This window comes from Patella vulgata, chromosome 7, assembly GCF_932274485.2.
Source record: "Patella vulgata chromosome 7, xgPatVulg1.2, whole genome shotgun sequence".
In the NCBI taxonomy this organism is placed as follows: Eukaryota; Metazoa; Mollusca; class Gastropoda; family Patellidae; genus Patella; species Patella vulgata.
In genome coordinates this window covers 14,893,267-14,914,274 of record NC_065885.2, presented here as the reverse complement: position 1 = coordinate 14,914,274, position 21,008 = coordinate 14,893,267, and the positions used below count along the sequence as shown (strand labels likewise).

Genomic DNA, 21,008 nt, shown 5'->3' with positions numbered 1-21,008 from the left:
CAAGTGTTCAAATCGGGTATAAAATCCACTTGACAAACTGTTATTTTGGGACAAATATATGGTACTTGTTTTTTTTCATTAATTCATTTGTCAAGTCTTTAGCTGGGAGGAAACTAGAAGGATCCAGAGAAAACCCACAGGGTTAAGCAAGCGACACTCCTCTTTGTCAAGTACAAGCCTGGTGAAACCACGTCATTTGACTCAATAATAGACTTCTGGATCAAAATTGGACACATAAGATCACTCAGCCACCAAATACTTTGGAATAATACAGAAACAATTCCTCCTAGAGGGGGGAGGAGAGCATTTCCTTTAACCCCATACTTACCATGTTATCTGTGGATTATAATTACAAAATTTACCTGATGAGCAAGATGTGCTGTCATTGCACTAACACCTAGATAAAATGGCCATGTTTGATCGCAGAGAAAACCAGATAGAGATAATCCTCCTATGGTAATAGTAGAAAATCCCACCAGCCATGGTTTCGTATTATCTCCTAATTTTAATGCAGTTGACTTGACACCAATTAACATATCGTCATACTTATCCTGAAAAACAATGATTATATCTCATATAGAAACTGACATTGAAATACTTAGCTTCTAAATGATATGATTTTCTCTACTTTTAGGATTTAAAATCGCATAGACTTAAAGATGTATTCCTCTGACAATCATGGGTGTACCGGTAATTATCCTACAATCCATTTTTGAAAACATCTCAACTATAATGATATAGTATTTTATTATTATAACCACAACTGGATCTAAGCAATGATAATTTTATGTACAGATAGAAAAGGTTTCAGAACAATGACAACTGCTGTTTATTACTTGGTTACAAAATGGCTAACCCGTTTTTCATTAATTACAAGTTTAATACACTATTTCAGCTCATGATATTAATTTTTCGTTTCATTAGAAGCACTATATTTTGAAATAGAACTAATTACAGTACTTCATCTCGGACAACAGATACAACATAAGCTAACCTTGTTCTTTCATTAATTACAAGTAAAATAAACCATTTAGCCTCATGATTTTAATTTTCCTGTTCATTAGAAGCACTATATGGGTCAATTTCTAGGTATCAAATATTAGCGATTTAGCTCCTTTAAGTAATAATAATCTATTTATAAAGCGATGAAAATCCAACAAAAGTCTCATACTTTAGTCATTTTCAGAATAGAGTAGGGTAACATTCATTTTTATTTGTAACATGTGCAATGCAAGGGGGAGGGGGGGAAGCGATTTTGCCCAGACACCATTGTTTCTGTCTACACTTCTTTAAATTCCAACTGTCAAGGGTTCTTTTACATGCACACCAATGTTTCCATGGAGAGTCCTCTGTTTCTGGTCCCATCCAAATGACTAAGCACACTTTCCATGTCAACTTGAAAAATCCTCAAGTTATATTGTAATCTAGAGGCAGGTGCCTTACCACTGTGGCCCCCTCAAATCAAATAGGTAATTCTATAAATTGATAATTAACTGTTTATCATTAGTGTCATCAAACCAGAGTAAAAATTATATTATATTTTATAGGGGAGCATTAGAGGCCTATGTGAAGACGGTTCGACAAAGACAAGGAAAGGAATATGCAGATGTTTATCCTATTATGATAGAAATATTACAGAAAGGTCTGGGTATTCAACAACAAATAACGTAGTTCTCTTATATACTTTAAATCAGGAGGGAAATCAATTGTGTTTAGGTCCTAACCATTCCAAATATATTTTACAGTGGGAATTGTTTATTGATATGTTCATCAATATGTATTAGCGTTGCTGAGCAGTACAAGGCCGTTTCAGAGTTCAAGTGATTTACAAATCCATCAAATCCATTATAAAGTTTTTTTTTAGTTATTTATACCAGTTCATGTATTTACATCTTTCATAACCATATGGTTTTGTGCTAAAATAACATGTTGAAATATTGTTTCATTTCAATGTGATTTATCATGTATTATCATTGACTGTGTAGCAACTGGAACTAACAGAAAACTTAAAATAATAGTCCATATTCACATTATTTGCTGATAAAATCCATGGGCTTGTGTTCTTCAAGATATATGTTCAAATAACTGTCCATATTGTACAGGATAAATAATATAGGAGAGTGCAGTAATACATTTTAAATCATTTGAAAGCATTCTCCTTGTTTTTGTGCTATTACCTTTATTTACATATCAAGGTAATGTGTGAATTATGTTTGTTATTAATAACCTTGTTGACATTATCATATTATTGTAAATACACTATATTTATATTGTACAGTGGTTTAATATATTAGGTAAATAATAAAACATGAAAAAATATACACATACATGCAGTTCCTTCTTTTTCGCAGTTCAACACAAATCATGCTTCTTTTTTCTTCTTCCCTTCATCCAGATTTTCCAGCGTGGTTTCCCCCATGCAGAAGGGAGGGCCTGACAAGTCTAGTTGTTCAGATGGGACGAAAAACCGAGGTCCCATGTACACATTGCCATGCACTTAAAAGATCCCTTGACAGTTGGAATTCGATATAAGAGTAAGAGTAGGCTGTAGTGCCGCTGTACATGCAAAATTTCCCCCATAGCACACTGTATGGCGTATGCCCTTCTTCACTAGCTCAGTTCAGAGCAGAACAGTAGGACATTAAACCCCATTTCTTTTCATTTTCTTCTTCCCCATTTAAAATTAAAACCAACTTTTATTAATAGAATTTATTACAATTGCACTATCATTAACAATATATGAAATAATGTTTATGTTATGAACTGACATTTTCAATGATCTAAAAATCTGATGTGCATAGGTCACAATTTATGTAAAGTTTTGAAGCAGATAGTTAATGTCAATATTACAGAAATTATTTTATATTACAAATTATTAAATCACAAAGAGTTTAAAATAAAAGAGGGAGTTGTATAGTACAATATTAGGAATTTATTCCCACGTCTCTCTTCTTCTCCTCTGTCGTTTTGTCAGATTTTAACAGAGTTCCTAGAACAATGCCTATAAAAACTAACAAACCAAGCTGATTGTTAGATCGGAATTTACTGGCACAACTATCAGGATTATTCAAATCAACGGTTATTATCTGAAAAATACAAAGAAATACTGTTAACATTTCAAATGTGGCCCTTCTTACTACTGAAATAGTATCAAGTGTTCAAATCGGGTATAAAATCCACTTGACAAACTGTTATTTTGGGACAAATATATGGTACTTGTTTTTTTTCATTAATTCATTTGTCAAGTCTTTAGCTGGGAGGAAACTAGAAGGATCCAGAGAAAACCCACAGGGTTAAGCAAGCGACACTCCTCTTTGTCAAGTACAAGCCTGGTGAAACCACGTCATTTGACTCAATAATAGACTTCTGGATCAAAATTGGACACATAAGATCACTCAGCCACCAAATACTTTGGAATAATACAGAAACAATTCCTCCTAGAGGGGGGAGGAGAGCATTTCCTTTAACCCCATACTTACCATGTTATCTGTGGATTATAATTACAAAATTTACCTGATGAGCAAGATGTGCTGTCATTGCACTAACACCTAGATAAAATGGCCATGTTTGATCGCAGAGAAAACCAGATAGAGATAATCCTCCTATGGTAATAGTAGAAAATCCCACCAGCCATGGTTTCGTATTATCTCCTAATTTTAATGCAGTTGACTTGACACCAATTAACATATCGTCATACTTATCCTGAAAAACAATGATTATATCTCATATAGAAACTGACATTGAAATACTTAGCTTCTAAATGATATGATTTTCTCTACTTTTAGGATTTAAAATCGCATAGACTTAAAGATGTATTCCTCTGACAATCATGGGTGTACCGGTAATTATCCTACAATCCATTTTTGAAAACATCTCAACTATAATGATATAGTATTTTATTATTATAACCACAACTGGATCTAAGCAATGATAATTTTATGTACAGATAGAAAAGGTTTCAGAACAATGACAACTGCTGTTTATTACTTGGTTACAAAATGGCTAACCCGTTTTTCATTAATTACAAGTTTAATACACTATTTCAGCTCATGATATTAATTTTTCGTTTCATTAGAAGCACTATATTTTGAAATAGAACTAATTACAGTACTTCATCTCGGACAACAGATACAACATAAGCTAACCTTGTTCTTTCATTAATTACAAGTAAAATAAACCATTTAGCCTCATGATTTTAATTTTCCTGTTCATTAGAAGCACTATATTTTGAAATAGAAATAAATTCTGAGGTGCTATGAAGATGACTTATCTGTCAAGGGAATCCCTAAACAGATATAATGTAAATAAAATCTTTCTTTAATTAATTTTTTAGAAAAATTTGTAATTAATGGAATTATTTAAAAATTGTAATAAACATCTATAAATGGATATACATTCAAGTAGATAGATATATTGTAAAATATGCAAAAAAACAAGTAACCCATAATATAATAGAGATAATACAATATAACATTAACATGCAGATATTTTATATTAATTTACAATATCTCTTTTACTTGAACTCACTTGATGGGCATATATAGTATCATAGACTAGTGTCCAGGCTAAACATCCTACATAAAGCGGCAAAACACTTGCCCAGTCTACACTTCCCTGTACAGCAGACCAACCCAGAAGTGCTCCATAGTTGAAAGTTAAACCTAATAAATTTTGATAGGTATAAAGCTCTAAATATTTATGTAAAGATGTCAAAAAAAAAAAAAGAAGCTGTATTAAAAACTGTAAAATCAGGATAAATTAATGCAAGAAAAGCTATCACCAACCCCCTCACTGTATAATAATAGTAATGGTTGACAAAATTAAACATAAAACAGTTTGAGGCATTAGTGCAACATGAAATGTGTCTTAATGTAAAATAAACGTGTAGGCCTAATCCATTTCCAAGGTGTTAATAAGGTCTTGTCATAAAACTGGGGTGAAGCTTTTACACATAGTTACTGGAGAACTGCTGCCATTGCAGAGTTTATTATCTAGTGTAAAAACAAAGATAAGCCGAAGTGCAAATAGTTTTACCATTAACTGTCTCACATGAGAGGAACTGTCAATCATTCTACCATTTTTTACTATATAGGGATCTAATAAATTTCTTGCTGTATATTAAACTGTAGTTGTGTCTTTACAAAGCCTAAAACAGTAGCTACTCTTGTTTATTTATATTTAAAGAGAGATACAGATTTAACTTCCACTTAACACAAACTAGCTAGCTAATGCTAGGTTCCCACTATCATAATTCATTCTACAATTGAAATTGTGGAGTAACCGTGGTGATCCTATCAGGTCTTATCACATATTGTTGTCAGTCGTAGCCATTGTGTTGATCGTATCGAAATTTATCCGAACGTATCTGTACATACCAAATTGTGGGCTCAATAGGGACAATCTTTCTGTAACGCATCACACGACAGTGGGAACATAGCATAACATAACTATTTCAGTCTTCAGCAGTGGGAGGAAACAGGCACACCCAGAAGGTAAGGCAGGTGTCAGATCCTTCTTCTGTCACATACAAGCCTTTGATTAAAACCACAACGTTTGACTTAACACTACACATACACACAATCCTCTTGTACAGTGACTGACAATTGTCCTCAAGGTCCTACTTGACATGTTAATTAAAAGGTGAAACAATTTGCACATCAAATATAAGAATTAATTATTAAAACCTGCATCATGAAATTATCCTTTAATGGGCCAGAATTCTGTACTGTTCATTGAATGAAATATTACAGAATTAAAGACAGGCATGCAGGCATAGCTGTTACCGTACTAAACTCTGACAACATATATTGAGGAAGGAACTACACACACAATTTATATAGAATGTTAAAAACAGTGCTGCATGCATAATAAGCAATTAAAAAGTGATTTTAAGGTAAAACTAAGACATTAAGGCATTTCTAGGCAGCCAAACACAAAAATGAAACGTTTGCAGAAAATTGTATTTTAATCGACACTGTTGCCATCCACCGATGAATACGTTAAAACAGATTCAAAAATTAAGATCGTTCTTATAGTTATCCATACATTCTATGCACCAAGTTCCAGATGTTAATGATTTCAATAAAGATAAGTGGACAGAAACATTGTCTATTAAAGCATACAGCTTACTTTCACATTAGAGAATGTTGCTGTGAATTAGGTTAGAAGATTTCAACTTAGATTAAAAGCATTCCTGATCTGACAGTTTGTATACCCATAAAAAAATGTCTACTTTTTGGAGGTGAAAATTGGAGGGTTTTAAAATGGGATGAAACTAACTACACTACAGCAAGGTTAAATTATGGTTCTTACTGATAATACTAGTAACATTAACTATAAACCTTTGGAATTAATATATTTCAAAGTCCGAAGCTTGACCAAGTGTTATAATAAATAAAAGGTTCTATTAATGGCAGAGGTCAGAGGTTATATATGTCTTTAGTAAAGCTATGCCTGCATGTACCTGATGTGAGTAAATGGTATCGTAAAACACTGTATACAACACACAAGCACAGTATAACGGTGCCACTCGCCAATCCAAGGCACCATTTAACACAGACCAGGCCAATAGCACTCCCCAGTTTAATGACAAGCCTGAAACATTGTATAAAATTTATGAATATCAGACAGCAGTATGACACATACATATCCATGGTATTTTTTTTCAATTAATTAAATTCAACAATATCTATTAAAGATACATTATGGGAGATAAGATAACGAGATGGCAGTTCTCGCTATAATAGTTAAAAACTAGATAGTGTAAAGGTAATTTGCTGAAAATTTCAGTCAAATTGATCCACCATGTGCCGAGATAGAAGCTCGTGAAATTTTGGCATAGTCTCGGTCATCATTACTAAAATCATTAATATAAACAGCAAGTCTCGATTATCCGCTTTTCTTGATTTAATTATCAACGGCCGTTAGCGGCATATAGGAATTTAATCCAGCCAACATCGAAGGCTAGCCTTGACATCGAGAGTTTATTATGGTCTGGATAAGTTAATTAATGTCTAATTGATAATTTAGATAACATTTCAGGCCTAAAGAAAGACTTGTAATAAGCAGATTTTGCTCTTGCATAATGCATGTTTGATAGTTATATTCAACTTTATTTTTGATAATATTAAAAATATGTTTATTATCTTTTTTAGTGGATTGTCCTATATTTCAAATTCAGCAATTTTTAGTCCAGCTGTTATTAATATTCACTTTTAGATAAAACAGCAAATTCATCAATTTTGGGTCTAGCTGTTATCAAAATTCACTTTTAGATAAAACAGCAAAGACACAATATCTAAATAAACTGTTTGCTTAGAAAGTTAAAATAAAGCTTTGACAGACAGGTCACACATTTCATGTTCTAACTTAATAATGTGACAAAATCACTTCCAACACTTGACTGAATAAACTTCAATGTAGGCATACAAAATGAGAAACTTTTAGTTTGCAGTTAACTTCTTTGTGAATTTATCTTGATTATCCAGTTTTTATACAACATCACATATATATACAATAAGAATTCAAAAATTACAGTTTCACAAATTAACCATCTTGGCCTAATCTGTGGTCCACTACATCTTTTCAAATGATTACGTAGATGATAGAGGCTTATCACCATGTCCGATAATAAACTCTGTTCTGGGGCAAATTTGATTGGACCACAATTACAACATGACATTAATGCCCCGCCCCAGGAATTTTGTAATGGAACCTAACTGTTTTGTCCCATGCAAACAACTAGAAACTTTTCCTTGCCAGACTTTCTGTCCTGCCCCATTGACAAGGGGAAAGCAAGCAGGTCCTTCTGATCACTGACAAAATCAACAAAAATATTGCAAAAAGTGACCAGACAATGAAAGATATGTTATAGATAAGTACATTCTACACATTATTTTCAAAATTTAAATAATTTGGTTACAATCATATTTTTGCTACCAATTTCCTATCAGTATCAGGACCATGAAATAATGGCATGAGGATACAAAGATTCAAAACCTATCATCTGTCTTATAAACCATTAGTATCTGTATGTGGTCACATATCTAGCTTGCTAATCATGGAGTCCCTTACCCAGCTTAATTTGGACTAATTGGTACAGTCATATGAATAAAATATAGGTACCTAATAAAACCTGTGGCCAGTATGTATATCTTTTAGCTAGTGGATAACATATAACTAATCCCATTGACGCTGCTCCTAATATAACACTGAAAACATATTAATTAATCATTATAATACAATTATTACAAAAATAGAATGATGAATACAAGAGATAGAGAGGGACAGAGTTGGTGACTTAACCCCACTCAAGAGTCAAACGCAAAATAAACCATATTGCTAAATTATCGTAAATTTAACAGTAGAATTTACTTTAATTGGACGCTATCCTAAATCTAACCAAAATGATGTAAAAATAATGTGAATTTCAGATCAGCTTGTTATATGGGTTTATTATGGGAGGAAATTGGAGAAAAAAATCTAGAAGTTCGTAGGAGCAAATTGGAACCACAAACCTTATCATCTGCATGCATTCTACCTCTCGGACATCCAAAAACCATCCCCCTACCACAACCTTTGATGAATACAAACACAGCTAGTGCTGGATCAGGTAGGCATGTTACACAAGCATTAAATTTGTCACCACTGTAAGGATTAAGATTATAATGCCTGTGCCTGGTCACAGAGAATTATAACAATAAACAATTCCTAATTCTGCGATATTTCTTTTTGTTTATTTATTTTTAAAAAATTTTTTTTACATGCATCAGGGGTGGAGAGGATTTTGTCAGAAGAAGTAGTTTAGCAAGTTCAACCTAATGGACCAACACAACAAACATAAATAACTGTCATACCTGTATGTATTAAACTGTAATAAAACAGCTAAAGCCAAACTAAGCTGTGATCCTAGAAAAACCAATGCTTGAAATGGTGTAAGTTCTCCCGAAGCCAGCGGCCGGGTCTTTGTTCGGGCTACCTAAATGAAATGAAATGAAATGGGTTTTAACGTCCTACTGTTCTGCTCCTAAACTGGGCTAATGAAGACGGGCATACGCCATACAGTGTGCTATGAGGAAAATTTTGCCCGGGCAGCGGCACTACGGCCTACTCTTATATCGAATTCCAACTGCCAAGGGATCTTTTACGTGCACGCCAATGTGTACACGGGACCTCGGTTTTTCGTCCCATCCGAACGACTAGACAGCTGTCCTTGTCAGCCCCTCCGTCCTGCATCACTGACAAGGGAGAACCACGCCAGAAAATCTGAATGAACTTTTCTCAGCCAATGCAGGGATCGAACACCTGACCTCCAGACTAGCGAGCCAGCGTCTTACCCAGAGAAAACCCATGAGGTTGGACAGGCGACCCTACTCCTTGACACATACAACCAGGGAATCGAAACCATGCTAGTTGACTCAATGACAGACCTTATGATACAGCCCACACGTGCTAACCATTCGGCCATCCAACCCGGCCTGATATATTCAAGACAAATCTATATTTACCAAGAACATTTAACATCTTATGACTATAATCAATCAATGCTGAATAGATTGAATCCAACACAGGATATAACATCATTAGTACTCTGGACATTTATGACTATAATCAATCAATGCTGAATAGATTGAATCCAACACAGGATATTAGCTACCATATATTGGATTTGTTTTCTTAATTAAATGTTAAATGATCAATTTGAGTACATGTACATTTATCTTGGATTAAGTCATGAAAAATTATATATTGTCTGACACAAATCCACGATTGGATTCAGTAGCTTTTAAAATCGTTACCCTGTTTGACTGTGAATATAATAAAAGTACCTTTTTATCAAAATCTTTATCCCACATATCATTAATAATACATCCAGCACCCCTCATTAAAAATGCTCCAATACCAAACCATGCCAGCGTTGATATACTGGGTAGATGGCCAGCCTGTGCAGCTAATCCTATACTCCATGTACAAGGCCAATATAATAAAAATGTTCCTAAAATATACAATTAAAGGCTAATTATATATGCCTACAGGGTTAATTAGAGGGATAACCATTATTATATGTCTTTAAAACAGTAAAAATTATACATGCCCCATGGCCTGTGAATCTTGTTGTCAGTGGATCAAATGCAAAAGAATCATGTACAACAATATTTCTTAGCTTTACAGTCTGAAAAAAGAACTTACCTATTGGTTTATCAAATCTTATTAAACGTAAATATGGCTGGATGGAAGGGGGAGATGACTCTAATATAGATTTTGTTGAAAGAGTAAAATTTGTTTTTTCTAGTCTCTTTGATTGGTTTATGTTTGTTGATAACAAGGGATGACCATGTAAACATTTCATATTACTAGGGAGTGTATGATGATGACAAGCATTGAAAGGCATGTTAAGTTTTAAACATCTGTTCCGAGTGCTTGTGGAAACATTATGAAGAGCTTTATCTAATGTTCCATGTCTAGAAGGCTGGTGACCCGTCTGTGTTGATAACAGTCTTGAAAGGAAAATATGGCTTTGTTGATTTTTTGAACAATCATATAATATCAGTGTCTGTCTCCTTGTGAAGCAGGTCAGCTGATTAATGCCTCTAATATATAAACATGTTTTCCATGTAGCCATCTTAATAACTGTAATAATAAAACAAATACATTCCTTCAAGGTTAGACTTTCAAACCCTTAAAATTAACTTCATTTGAGATTTTCAGGATAAAATAAATGACAATTTATAACTATGGTTTGTTAACCAAGGAAACTGCAGCCAACATTTGAATACTGTGGGTTCAGGGAGATCATCGACAGTATGTACCTTGTGCAATATTATGATGACAGCATGATCTGATCTGATCTAAGTTATACGAAAAAGAGAAATAGTCGATAATTTAGAAATAAATTATGTAAGATTTAGATAAAGAGCTAGCCATTCTTGCTATAATAGATCAAAAATAGATAATGTAAAATGAATAATTTGAAAATTTCATTCAAATTACTCTATTGCGAGCGAAGATATTAGCCTTTAAAGGTTTGACAGGACGTGTGCAATAATTTCAACCACCGTACTGGTTGTTCGAAGCTAAGTCTCACTCCTCCATATGTAGCTTAAATCAAAATATGGCTGAACTGTTCTAATCTATTTAATATCGGAGAAATCTGATGCCATTGAGAGTTGATTATAGCCTGGATAAGTTAATTAATAATTTAGAAAAAAATTCAGGCCTAAAGAAAGACCTGCAATAGGCAGATTTAGCTCTAGCATAATGTATGTTTAAACAAAAGTTTTTAAAATATTCTGATAGAAATAGTTCTGTTGGCAAAAAATAACATTAATTTAACATTGCATTCAACAAACTTGTGTACTGAAAACATATAGGCTGTTCTTGATACCCTTTTCTAAAAAGGAAACAATTCTTCAAGTGTTCGAAACTAAGATCAACAGTTAATAATATTAACAGTTTATAATTTCGAACAATGTCACGTGGATGTATCTTTTGTAGTCTTGTTTTTAATCATAGAAGAATGGGACCAAACTTCTAATATAGAGCGAAGCTCTAAGGTACCAGACGAAACACAGTGCATGAGCAAGGCTCTTTTCCAGTAACAGAGAAGCGTAACATAATTAGACTGTCAGACTGTCGGTTTAAAAATATTCAGACAGGAACCAGGTATACTGGCTGGGCAAAACAGGCAATGTGCATGTCATCATAGAGTTGTCTCCCCTGTCAAATCTCGTCAAAGACAGATTACGCGTATTACCAAATTAATCAATGAAAATAACTCTCACACTTTTTGAGGTTTTTTTTTAAAATTTTAAACAAAATTAATTGTTAATTTATCCAATACCACCCGATACTCATGCAATCAAAATTAATATCAATTTGGAAAAACCAAATTATTTAATATTTTTTGCATCACTAGTTGATAAAGGTTTTATATTTGACAACAATCAGCTTTGCTCTACTCAGGCAATGGCTGTCACATATTATTCATTTATAATTATGACTGATCCATAATACAAAAAACAGTGGTCTGAATCCTAGCCCAAGTGAGGTTATCTTCCCTTTCTTCAGATTTCGCTCTTCCTATTGCTTCCTTTCATCGAACAATTAAAATGCTTGTCGCCAAGCGGCTTGTCCCTCTCTTACAACCCTTACACTGTAGGGCCAGATGCATGCATAACCCAGGCAAGGGCTAGAATTATTCAAGTTTTATTCTTATGTTACCTCAGGTTTGCAACACTAAACACGTTTCACACTTACAAGAGTTTTGCAAGGGACATAACTCTAAATAGAACTCTTGAGAGGTGGACTTTGGAAGGCTGTATGTCACAAATGTTCAGCAATGAAAAGCGGTATATTTAATATTTACTTTAGAAGAAAGTGAACTGGGACAGGCTAATAGCCTAGAAATTAATGAAATTTTATAATAGTCCCATTCAAATGTGTACTATCACTTATTAACTTAGCTAATAAAAAGTTATTTAATTTCAATTTCCACTACCGGTATATTAAATTGTGGTCATGGTCATGCCCATATTAAACATAACGCTAACGCTACAATATACGTCCACATTCCAATTCTGCTTTGATTGACAAGGTACTTTGTCAAGAAGGCTAGGCTTTTGGTTTGTTTAGCGTTGAGGGTCGTGCATCAACATCAATAGTTCCTGTCCTTAGAGTATAACTTATTAATAAGTATACCAAGATAATGCATTCAGAATTGTGCCTTTCACATTCCAAAGGCAAAAAGTGGGCGTGACTCTGCTCCTGGGGGTTGAGACATTCACCAAAATCAATAGTGGACTCCCTAAGGCAATAAGGAATACATATGCCAAGTACCGAGCGGCTTCATTAAGAATTGCGACCTGGGAGTCGGCTAAGCAGTTATCCTGAGGCTATAAGGAATACATAACCCAAGTTTAAAGACGATCCATTAAGAAATGTGCACTACACGACGTAAAGAGAATCCTAATGCCAGTTTGACATTGTTAGACGGAGTTATCTCCTCCGAACCAAGTGAAACCGAAGTCTGAAATTAAATCCCAATCTGACAAAAGTACTTAATATTCTTAAAAGACAAATTATTAATAATAAATTTGGTACTAAATTATAATAACGAATGACACCCAAACATAAGACTTTTTAAAAATGTACATCCTGAAAACGCACATGTACTTGCAGTTACATGAATTTATAATTTATTTAGTGTGAGAGAGAGAGAGAGAGAGAGAGAGACATTGTCATTGCAGTACCAAAAGGTCTTTAGCAGTGGGAGGAAAGGGGGAGAAAACGGTGGTTTGAAACGTCAACAAATAACCGGTATAAATACTTCTAACACTTACAAAGCGTTCTGAAAAATAAGTTGAACAAAGGCTCTCAGAAACCACTCACAAAAACCCGAATGTTACATGGGTGACAACTATTTAAAGCATATCACGTCAGTTTGACATTGTTAAATGGAGTTTGACATTGTTAAATGGAGTTATCTCCCCAAAATCGGGCATGCACCCAAAAGAAAAGGGACCAACCTCAGGGTATAAGGAATATGTATTTTAAGTTTCAAGATGATCGATTTAGAATTGTGGCCTGTAGGCGACACACAAAAAGAAAATTGGCATGGCTCTGCCCCTGGGGGTTGGGCATGTAGGGCCTACTCCAAATGATAAGGATGTTCCAAATGATAGGAATGTTCCTTAGGGTACAAAGAATAAGTATATAAAGTGTGGCTCTGCCCCTGGGGGTTGGGCATGTACCCCAAACGATAGGGATGTTCCTTAGGGTACAAAGAATGTGTATGCAAGATTATAAGTTAAGAAATGTGGCCTGTAGACGACAAACAAACAAATACTAGAAATGGGCGTGGCTCTGCCCCTGGGGGTCGGGCATGCACCAAAAACAATAGGGATCTTCCTTGGGGTATAAGGAATAAGTATACCAAGTTTGAAGAAAATCCAGTAAGAATTGCGCCCTGTAGGCGACACAAAGACACACGAAAAGAAAATGGGAAATGGGCGTGGCTCTGCCCCTGGGGGTTGGGCATGTACCCCAAACGATAGGGATGTTCCTTAGGGTACAAAGAATGTGTATGCAAGATTATAAGTTAAGAAATGTGGCCTGTAGACGACAAACAAACAAATACTAGAAATGGGCGTGGCTCTGCCCCTGGGGGTCGGGCATGCACCAAAAACAATAGGGATCTTCCTTGGGGTATAAGGAATAAGTATACCAAGTTTGAAGAAAATCCAGTAAGAATTGCGCCCTGTAGGCGACACAAAGACACACGAAAAGAAAATGGGCGTGGCTCTGCCCCTGGGGGTTGGGCATGCACCCCAAACGATAGGGATGTTCCTTAGGGTACAAAGAATGTGTATGCAAGATTATAAGTTAAGAAATGTGGCCTGTAGACGACAAACAAACAAATACTAGAAATGGGCGTGGCTCTGCCCCTGGGGGTCGGGCATGCACCAAAAACAATAGGGATCTTCCTTGGGGTATAAGGAATAAGTATACCAAGTTTGAAGAAAATCCAGTAAGAATTGCGCCCTGTAGGCGACACAAAGACACACGAAAAGAAAATGGGAAATGGGCGTGGCTCTGCCCCTGGGGGTTGGGCATGTACCCCAAACGATAGGGATGTTCCTTAGGGTACAAAGAATGTGTATGCACGATTATAAGTTAAGAAATGTGGCCTGTAGACGACAAACAAACAAATACTAGAAATGGGCGTGGCTCTGCCCCTGGGGGTCGGGCATGCACCAAAAACAATAGGGATCTTCCTTGGGGTATAAGGAATAAGTATACCAAGTTTGAAGAAAATCCAGTAAGAATTGCGCCCTGTAGGCGACACAAAGACACACGAAAAGAAAATGGGCGTGGCTCTGCCCCTGGGGGTTGGGCATGCACCCCAAACGATAGGGATGTTCCTTAGGGTACAAAGAATGTGTATGCAAAGTTTCAAGATTATTAGTTAAGAAATGTGGCCTGTAGACGACAAACAAACAAATACTAGAAATGGGCGTGGCTCTGCCCCGGGGGGTCGGGCATGCACCAAAAACAATAGGGATCTTCCTTGGGGTATAAGGAATAAGTATACCAAGTTTGAAGAAAATCCATGAAGAATTGCGCCCTGTAGGCGAACCACAAACACACACACACACACACACACACACACACACACACACACACACACACACATACATACATACACACACACACACACACAGACAGGGGCGACGGCATAATACGTTCACATTATGAATGTGGACGTATAAAAATGCAACAAACATAATGTAAGTTGTAATGTAATTTGGTAATCCATTTAAAGTGTGTATATATGTGCACTGCCTTGTGGGAAGCTAGGATTTGGGGGCGAAAGAGGGCAGCTAGTTAAACAAACACACCAATTCAACTAGTTACTTTTGTGATTTTATTTTCCAACATAATCATAAGGAAAATAAAATCACAATCAGGGTAAATTAATTATCAGTCATAATCACAATATCGTAGCCCGGCTGCACTGTGCTCCAGCACTCACTGTGGCAGAAAAAAAAGTTACATTTGTTTGTTTTTAATACCAGTACCAGTATATAGTTTTATTCTATTCTGTTTCTTGAATCGACCTGAAATAAATTGTCATTGCTTGTAGCCTATAATTATTAAATATTTGTGTATTTTGCTATATATTTTTAGATCATACTGGTAAATGATAGTAGAGATAGATTAGGATTCATGAATGAGTGTACTACATGAGTAAAGTGATATATTGGCTAACCAAATCATGTGAGGATGGTATTCTGTTCATCCACAATAGTAGGCCTACCTCAAAACAATTTACAAAATGACCCTTCCTAGGTTAATAACTGGTGCATGCTGTAGTACACATACACACACAAGTAGAATATCTAGAAGAATAATTCCTACAGTTGTGATATATTGGAAACAGAAATATTCCACAAGATCATCACCAACTGCAGATGTTAAATCTGGAGTGAATTTAGAAAATATTTTTTCTGATAAAAATAAAGAACGTGTGAAGAAGTCTTTGTTATCAATACAACCTGTTCGAACTATAGAGGATATTGTAAAGCCAAAACACAAACCATTGAAGATAAACCATGATGCTGCGGTTATTATACCCCTGTGTGTAGTCAATGATGAGCCCTCTGTATTATTTACACTACGTTCATCTTCACTAAGAAAACATAGAGGAGAAGTCAGGTAGGCTACCGTATATGCTATGATTCTTTTAAATCTCTTTGATTTGCAGACAAGGAGTAGGTTGCCTTTATAACCTTGTGGAATTTCACCAAGGGTTTTGGTTCCCTTTTACTTTTACTGCTAAATGTGCACAGCAAACAAATTATTGATTGGATTGGATGTTAAACTCATTTCAGTTTATTGAATTTTACACCCTTTATGACCTTGTTAACACTTTTGGTTCGACAATGTTAATAGGGTCTTTTTAAAGTTGCTTATTTTATTAAACCGTCTTCATTAGCCCAGTTGGAGCAGAACAACACTAGGACGTTAAATCCCATTTCATTTCATATTAAAAGGAAGATTCGGCTACTTCATTTGATTTGTGGGAGCCATGGTGGCTCAGTGAGTAGGGTGTGGGCTCGCTAACCCGGAGATTCTGTTTGATCCTGCATTGGTCAAGAAAATTCATCAAGATTTTACGGTGTGGTCCCCCCTTGTCAGATGTGTTGGATGGAGGGCCTGGTGAGGGACAACGTATAGTCATTTAAATAGGATGAAAAACAGACATCCCATGAACCCTTTACAATTGGAATTCGAAAAAAGAGTAGGCAATAGTGCCGCTGTCTGGACAAAATTTTCCTCATAGCACACTGCATGGCATATGCTCGTCTTCATTAGCCCAGTAGGAGCATAACAGTAGGATGTTAAACCCCATTTCATTTCATTTGTGAAACCTTAACACTGCCAGAGCCACAAGTGATTTCTACTGTCATTTATTGTCAGTTTTCCAGGTGGCCGTAAAGATGACAGTGATCCAGATTTAATTTATACTGCTGTAAGAGAAACATGGGAAGAATTAGGTATACCTAAAGAAAAGATAGATGTCTGGGGACCATTGTCACCTGCACCTAATAAGGTTTGTAATTGAAAATATTTTGAACTATATTTATAAAGTAAATGCATTATATTGAACTATATTTATAAAATATTAAAGAAGCGTTATTGCTTTCTATAAAAAATATAATAATATGGAACACAGTTACTATTTTAGTGGGGTTGGATGGCCAAATGGTTAGCACGTGCGCGCTGTATCATAGGGCCTGTCATTGAGTCAACTGGAGTGGTTTTGAATCCCCGGTTGTACGTGACAAGGAGTAGGGTCGCCTGTCTAACCTCGTGAGTTTTCTCCGGGTCCTCCGGTTTCTTCCCATAGCTAAAGACCCCTGCACGCAAGTGAATTATTGAAATAAAATTCAAAACCATATGTTAGTCCCAAAATGACCTAGTTTGTGTCGAGTGGACGTAAAACCCCATTCTCTCTCTCTCTCTCTCTCTCTCTCTCTCTCTCTCTCTCTCTCTCTCTACTATTTTAATTAAAGCAACATTTTGTTGAGGGTTCTCTCAACATTATCAATCAAATATAATAATTGTAATCAAATTTGTGTATAATATATTAACAATATTCAAAATAACCATAGATTCATAGTTATTGCAAAAATAATGTGAGCTCCCTAGAACTAGGCATTATGCATGAACATTGGTTGAAACAACTGTCACATGTACAACTCATAAGGAATATCAATATATCTTTACCTTAATGAAATGGCAAATATTTCTAGAATTTTTAGCACATCAGACTAAATTCTAGTCAGTTTATACCAAATCAAAAATTATTTATTATCAACTAGAAAAGATCTCCCAAATTTCTCTATAAAGATGTAAGAGCTAAATCTGACTAATGCAGGTCTTTTGATTGGCCTTACATGTTATATAAAATTAATTAGATAAATATTCACATGCCAAGCCGGGAATACACCATGCAGTGTACTATGAGGGAAATTGTGCCCGGACAGTGGAATTACTGCTTACTTTTGTATTGAATTCCAACTGCCAACCTTGGTTCTTTTGTGTAAACATGACCTTGTTTTTTTTGTCCCATTCGAATGACTATAAATTGACCCTTGCCAGGCCCTGTACCACTGACACGGGGGACCATATAAATCAGGATGAACTTTCTTGGTTAATGCAGGGATCAAACACAAGACCTCCAGGTTAGCAAGCCAATGTTTTACTCACTGAGCCACCATGACTCCCACCGTAGGAAAAATATATGCCTATGTTTTATATTTTGTAAATTTAATGAAGTATTTAATATTCATATTTCAGTATGGAACATCATTTACAACACCAGTATTGGCATATTGTGGTCATATAGATATCAGTAAGCTAGTTCCAAATGAAGATGAGGTAATTTTTAATTTACATTGTATTTCTATTAAGACAATATTTTCATCATTTCATCATTGTTGTCAGTCCATCATTCTGTCCTTCCAGATCCAGGACATTTTTTTGTTTTCGCAGTGCCTTGCTAAATAGAACTGGAAGCTGGGATTCATATAGGTGTATTTTAAAATTAGATAGTTAAAGATCAAGTTCAAGTAGTATCCCAGTCAACCCCCATTTACTAGAGTTATGGCCCTTTAAGTTTTCCAAGCGTTTGAGATATTAAAGTTGTATTATTCATAGTTACATATCAAACTGTGGTCTTATTGACCTTTTTTTCGAGTTAGCTCCATTTTTAGTGCATGTACAAGTACCTTGGTGATGTCTTTTTGATACCAAGACAGAATTGATGAACAAAGCATATTAAATTTAAATGTCTACTAGTCCAGCTTTAAATAATACAGGATATCTTTCTTTAAATGTATTCTTCTCAGTAGATACTGTTAGAATTCAATAGAAATTTTTTACAAGCAGATTAATAAACAATAACACATACTTATGGAAAAACAGCTACTTATCAAGCAAGTACAGGGGGTTGGATGGCTGAATGGTTAGCGTGAGCGCGCTGTATCATAAAGTCTGTCATTGAGTCGACTGGCGTGGTTTCGAATCCCCGGTTGTACGTGACAAGGAGTAGGGTCACCTGTCCAACCTCGTGGGTTTTCTCTGGGTCCTCCGGTTTCCTCCCGCGGCTAAAGACCCCAATGTGCAAGCGAATTATTGAAATTAAATTAAACCATATGTTAGTCCCAAAATGACCTAGTTTGTGTCGAGTGGACGTTAAACCCCATTTCTCTCTCTCAAGCAAGTACAGTAACAAATGTGTAGAGCAACTATAGACAAAGCAATAACAACAAATCAAACCATGCATGAATACAACAATTAGCTTTATAAAGTTGAGAGAACCCTCTTCAAAGAGTCGCCCAGATAAATGAGTAGTTGGTTTTCCATAAAAATGTGTTATAGTTTATAGCTCTATCAGTTACTAAATGCCTCTAAAAGATTAGGACTAGTATAGGTCCTTAAACATACATTATGCAAGAGCTAAATCTGCCTATTGTAGGTCTTTCTTTAGGCCTGAAATGTTATCTAAATTATTAATTACACATTAATTAACTGATTCAGGCCATAATCAACTCTCAATGGCATCAGATTTCTCCGATATTAAATAGATTAGAACAGTTCAGCCATATTTTGATTTAAGTTAAAAATGGAGGAGGGAGACTTAGCTTTGAACAACCAGTACGGTGGTTGAAAATATTGCACATGCTTGTCATACCTTCAAAGGCTAATATTTTCACTCGCAATAGAGTAATTTGAATGAAATTTTCAAATTATTCATTTTACATTATCTAGTTTCAAACTATTATAGTAAGAACAGCTAGCTATTTATCTAAATCTCACATCTTTGAATAGTTGAATAGTTGCCAAGTATTCCTGTGAGGGAGCAAAAGTATTGGGCAGTCCAGTGCTAAAGGGTTAAGCTGATTCTGTTTTACTTATTTTGTAATATTTATATTCAGGTAGAAGTTGTATTCACAAGAACAATAGAATCTATTATAAAGAAAGAAAATATTGCTTCTACACAATGGAAATATGGACGGGGTTATACTATGCCTGTATTTATTGGCGGAGAATATAGAATATGGGGCTTGACAGCCATATTTTTGCATCAAGCTTTAATTGTTTTAGCGCCTGGCTTATATACAAATAAAGTCAGGCATAATCCCTGACAAAAATAGAATATAGGCCATTTTAGAAAAGTAAATTACCTGTAAGATTTCCCAGAAAATATAACTATTGGACATGTATATAGTAATTGATGAATTTACTAATTTACTAATTATGTGAAACAAGTTTGTTAATTGTTTGTGTGGAATAATATTATATATTGACTTTATTTATGGGTGATAGGAAAGAGTATAAAAGAAATATATTTGTAAAAAAATTTAATATTGAATAAATGAAGTTATTTATTTTTAGTTCTTCTACCTTTCTTTATGAAACCCACAAGTAGGACCCCTACCATGAGACAATAATTATTGGATAACTAGGCAATTCCACTTTTAAATCTTTTACTAATAACAACATTATGTTGGAATTTTCACCAATTTCTAGGGGGGTTGGGTGGCTGACTGGTTAACATGTGCGTGTTACATCATAAGCTCTGTCATTGAGTCAAGTGGCGTAATTTTGATTCCCTGCTTGTACATGACAAGGAGTAGGGTCGCCTCTCCAATCCAATCTCATGGGTTTTCTGTGGGTCCTCTGGTTTTCTCTCACTGCTAAAGACCCCTATGCTTAAGCGAATTATTGAAATCAAAATTGAACCATATCTTAGTCCTGAAATGACCTAGTTTGTGTTGAATGGATGTTAAACCCCAATTTCTGTTGTAGCATAGATTGGGGTTAATTAATTAAAACAAACTTACTTCATTTGTTACTTACTTACTTACTTTCTATCTTATTTAATATGTTACAGATCATTATATGATGTACCTCAAGGTTCGGTTCTGGGGCTAGCTAATTTT

At 35.1% G+C, this 21,008-nt stretch overlaps 2 protein-coding genes across 5 annotated transcripts; one reads left to right on the top strand and one right to left on the bottom strand.

The window, feature by feature from the left end:
* Window positions 1-1,898: 1,898 nt before the first annotated feature.
* Window positions 1,899-12,260, bottom strand: LOC126827713 (4-hydroxybenzoate polyprenyltransferase, mitochondrial). Of its 4 annotated transcripts, none has more exons than XM_056102293.1 (8): window positions 12,220-12,260; window positions 10,189-10,629; window positions 9,828-9,994; window positions 8,856-8,977; window positions 8,125-8,210; window positions 4,528-4,661; window positions 3,514-3,702; window positions 1,899-3,086 (listed from the first exon to the last, which is right to left on the bottom strand). In XM_056102293.1, exons 2-8 carry the CDS (start codon window positions 10,619-10,621, stop codon window positions 2,925-2,927), a joined length of 1,293 nt encoding a protein of 430 aa, XP_055958268.1. In that variant the 5' UTR covers window positions 10,622-10,629; window positions 12,220-12,260; the 3' UTR covers window positions 1,899-2,924. The 4 variants fall into 4 exon arrangements, with proteins under 4 accessions (XP_055958268.1, XP_055958269.1, XP_055958267.1 ...); XM_056102294.1 differs by lacking the exon at window positions 4,528-4,661 and adding an exon at window positions 6,464-6,594 and having other exon boundaries at window positions 12,013-12,252; XM_056102292.1 differs by having other exon boundaries at window positions 12,013-12,252.
* LOC126827712 (mitochondrial coenzyme A diphosphatase NUDT8) lies at window positions 12,255-20,459 on the top strand. Its single transcript, XM_050557202.2, has 5 exons — window positions 12,255-12,347; window positions 15,685-16,212; window positions 16,978-17,110; window positions 18,361-18,441; window positions 20,001-20,459. Exons 2-5 carry the CDS (start codon window positions 15,833-15,835, stop codon window positions 20,208-20,210), a joined length of 804 nt encoding a protein of 267 aa, XP_050413159.2. The 5' UTR covers window positions 12,255-12,347; window positions 15,685-15,832; the 3' UTR covers window positions 20,211-20,459.
* The last annotated feature ends 549 nt before the right edge of the window (window positions 20,460-21,008 follow it).

What these genes read in the sequence shown, in the direction of transcription:
- LOC126827713 (XM_056102293.1), bottom strand. Translation starts at nt 10,621, where the DNA reads ATGGCTACATGGAAAACATGTTTATATATTAGAGGCATTAATCAGCTG. An exon ending in TTACAGTTTAATACATACAG is followed by an intron (nt 8,211 to 8,855) that starts GTATGACAGTTA and finishes ATATGTTTTCAG; the next exon opens with TGTTATATTAGGAGCAGCGT. An exon ending in CAGCACATCTTGCTCATCAG is followed by an intron (nt 3,087 to 3,513) that starts GTAAATTTTGTA and finishes TGTATTTTTCAG; the next exon opens with ATAATAACCGTTGATTTGAA.
- LOC126827712 (XM_050557202.2), top strand. Translation starts at nt 15,833, where the DNA reads ATGACCCTTCCTAGGTTAATAACTGGTGCATGCTGTAGTACACATACA. An exon ending in TGTCACCTGCACCTAATAAG is followed by an intron (nt 17,111 to 18,360) that starts GTTTGTAATTGA and finishes TTCATATTTCAG; the next exon opens with TATGGAACATCATTTACAAC. An exon ending in TAGTTCCAAATGAAGATGAG is followed by an intron (nt 18,442 to 20,000) that starts GTAATTTTTAAT and finishes ATTTATATTCAG; the next exon opens with GTAGAAGTTGTATTCACAAG.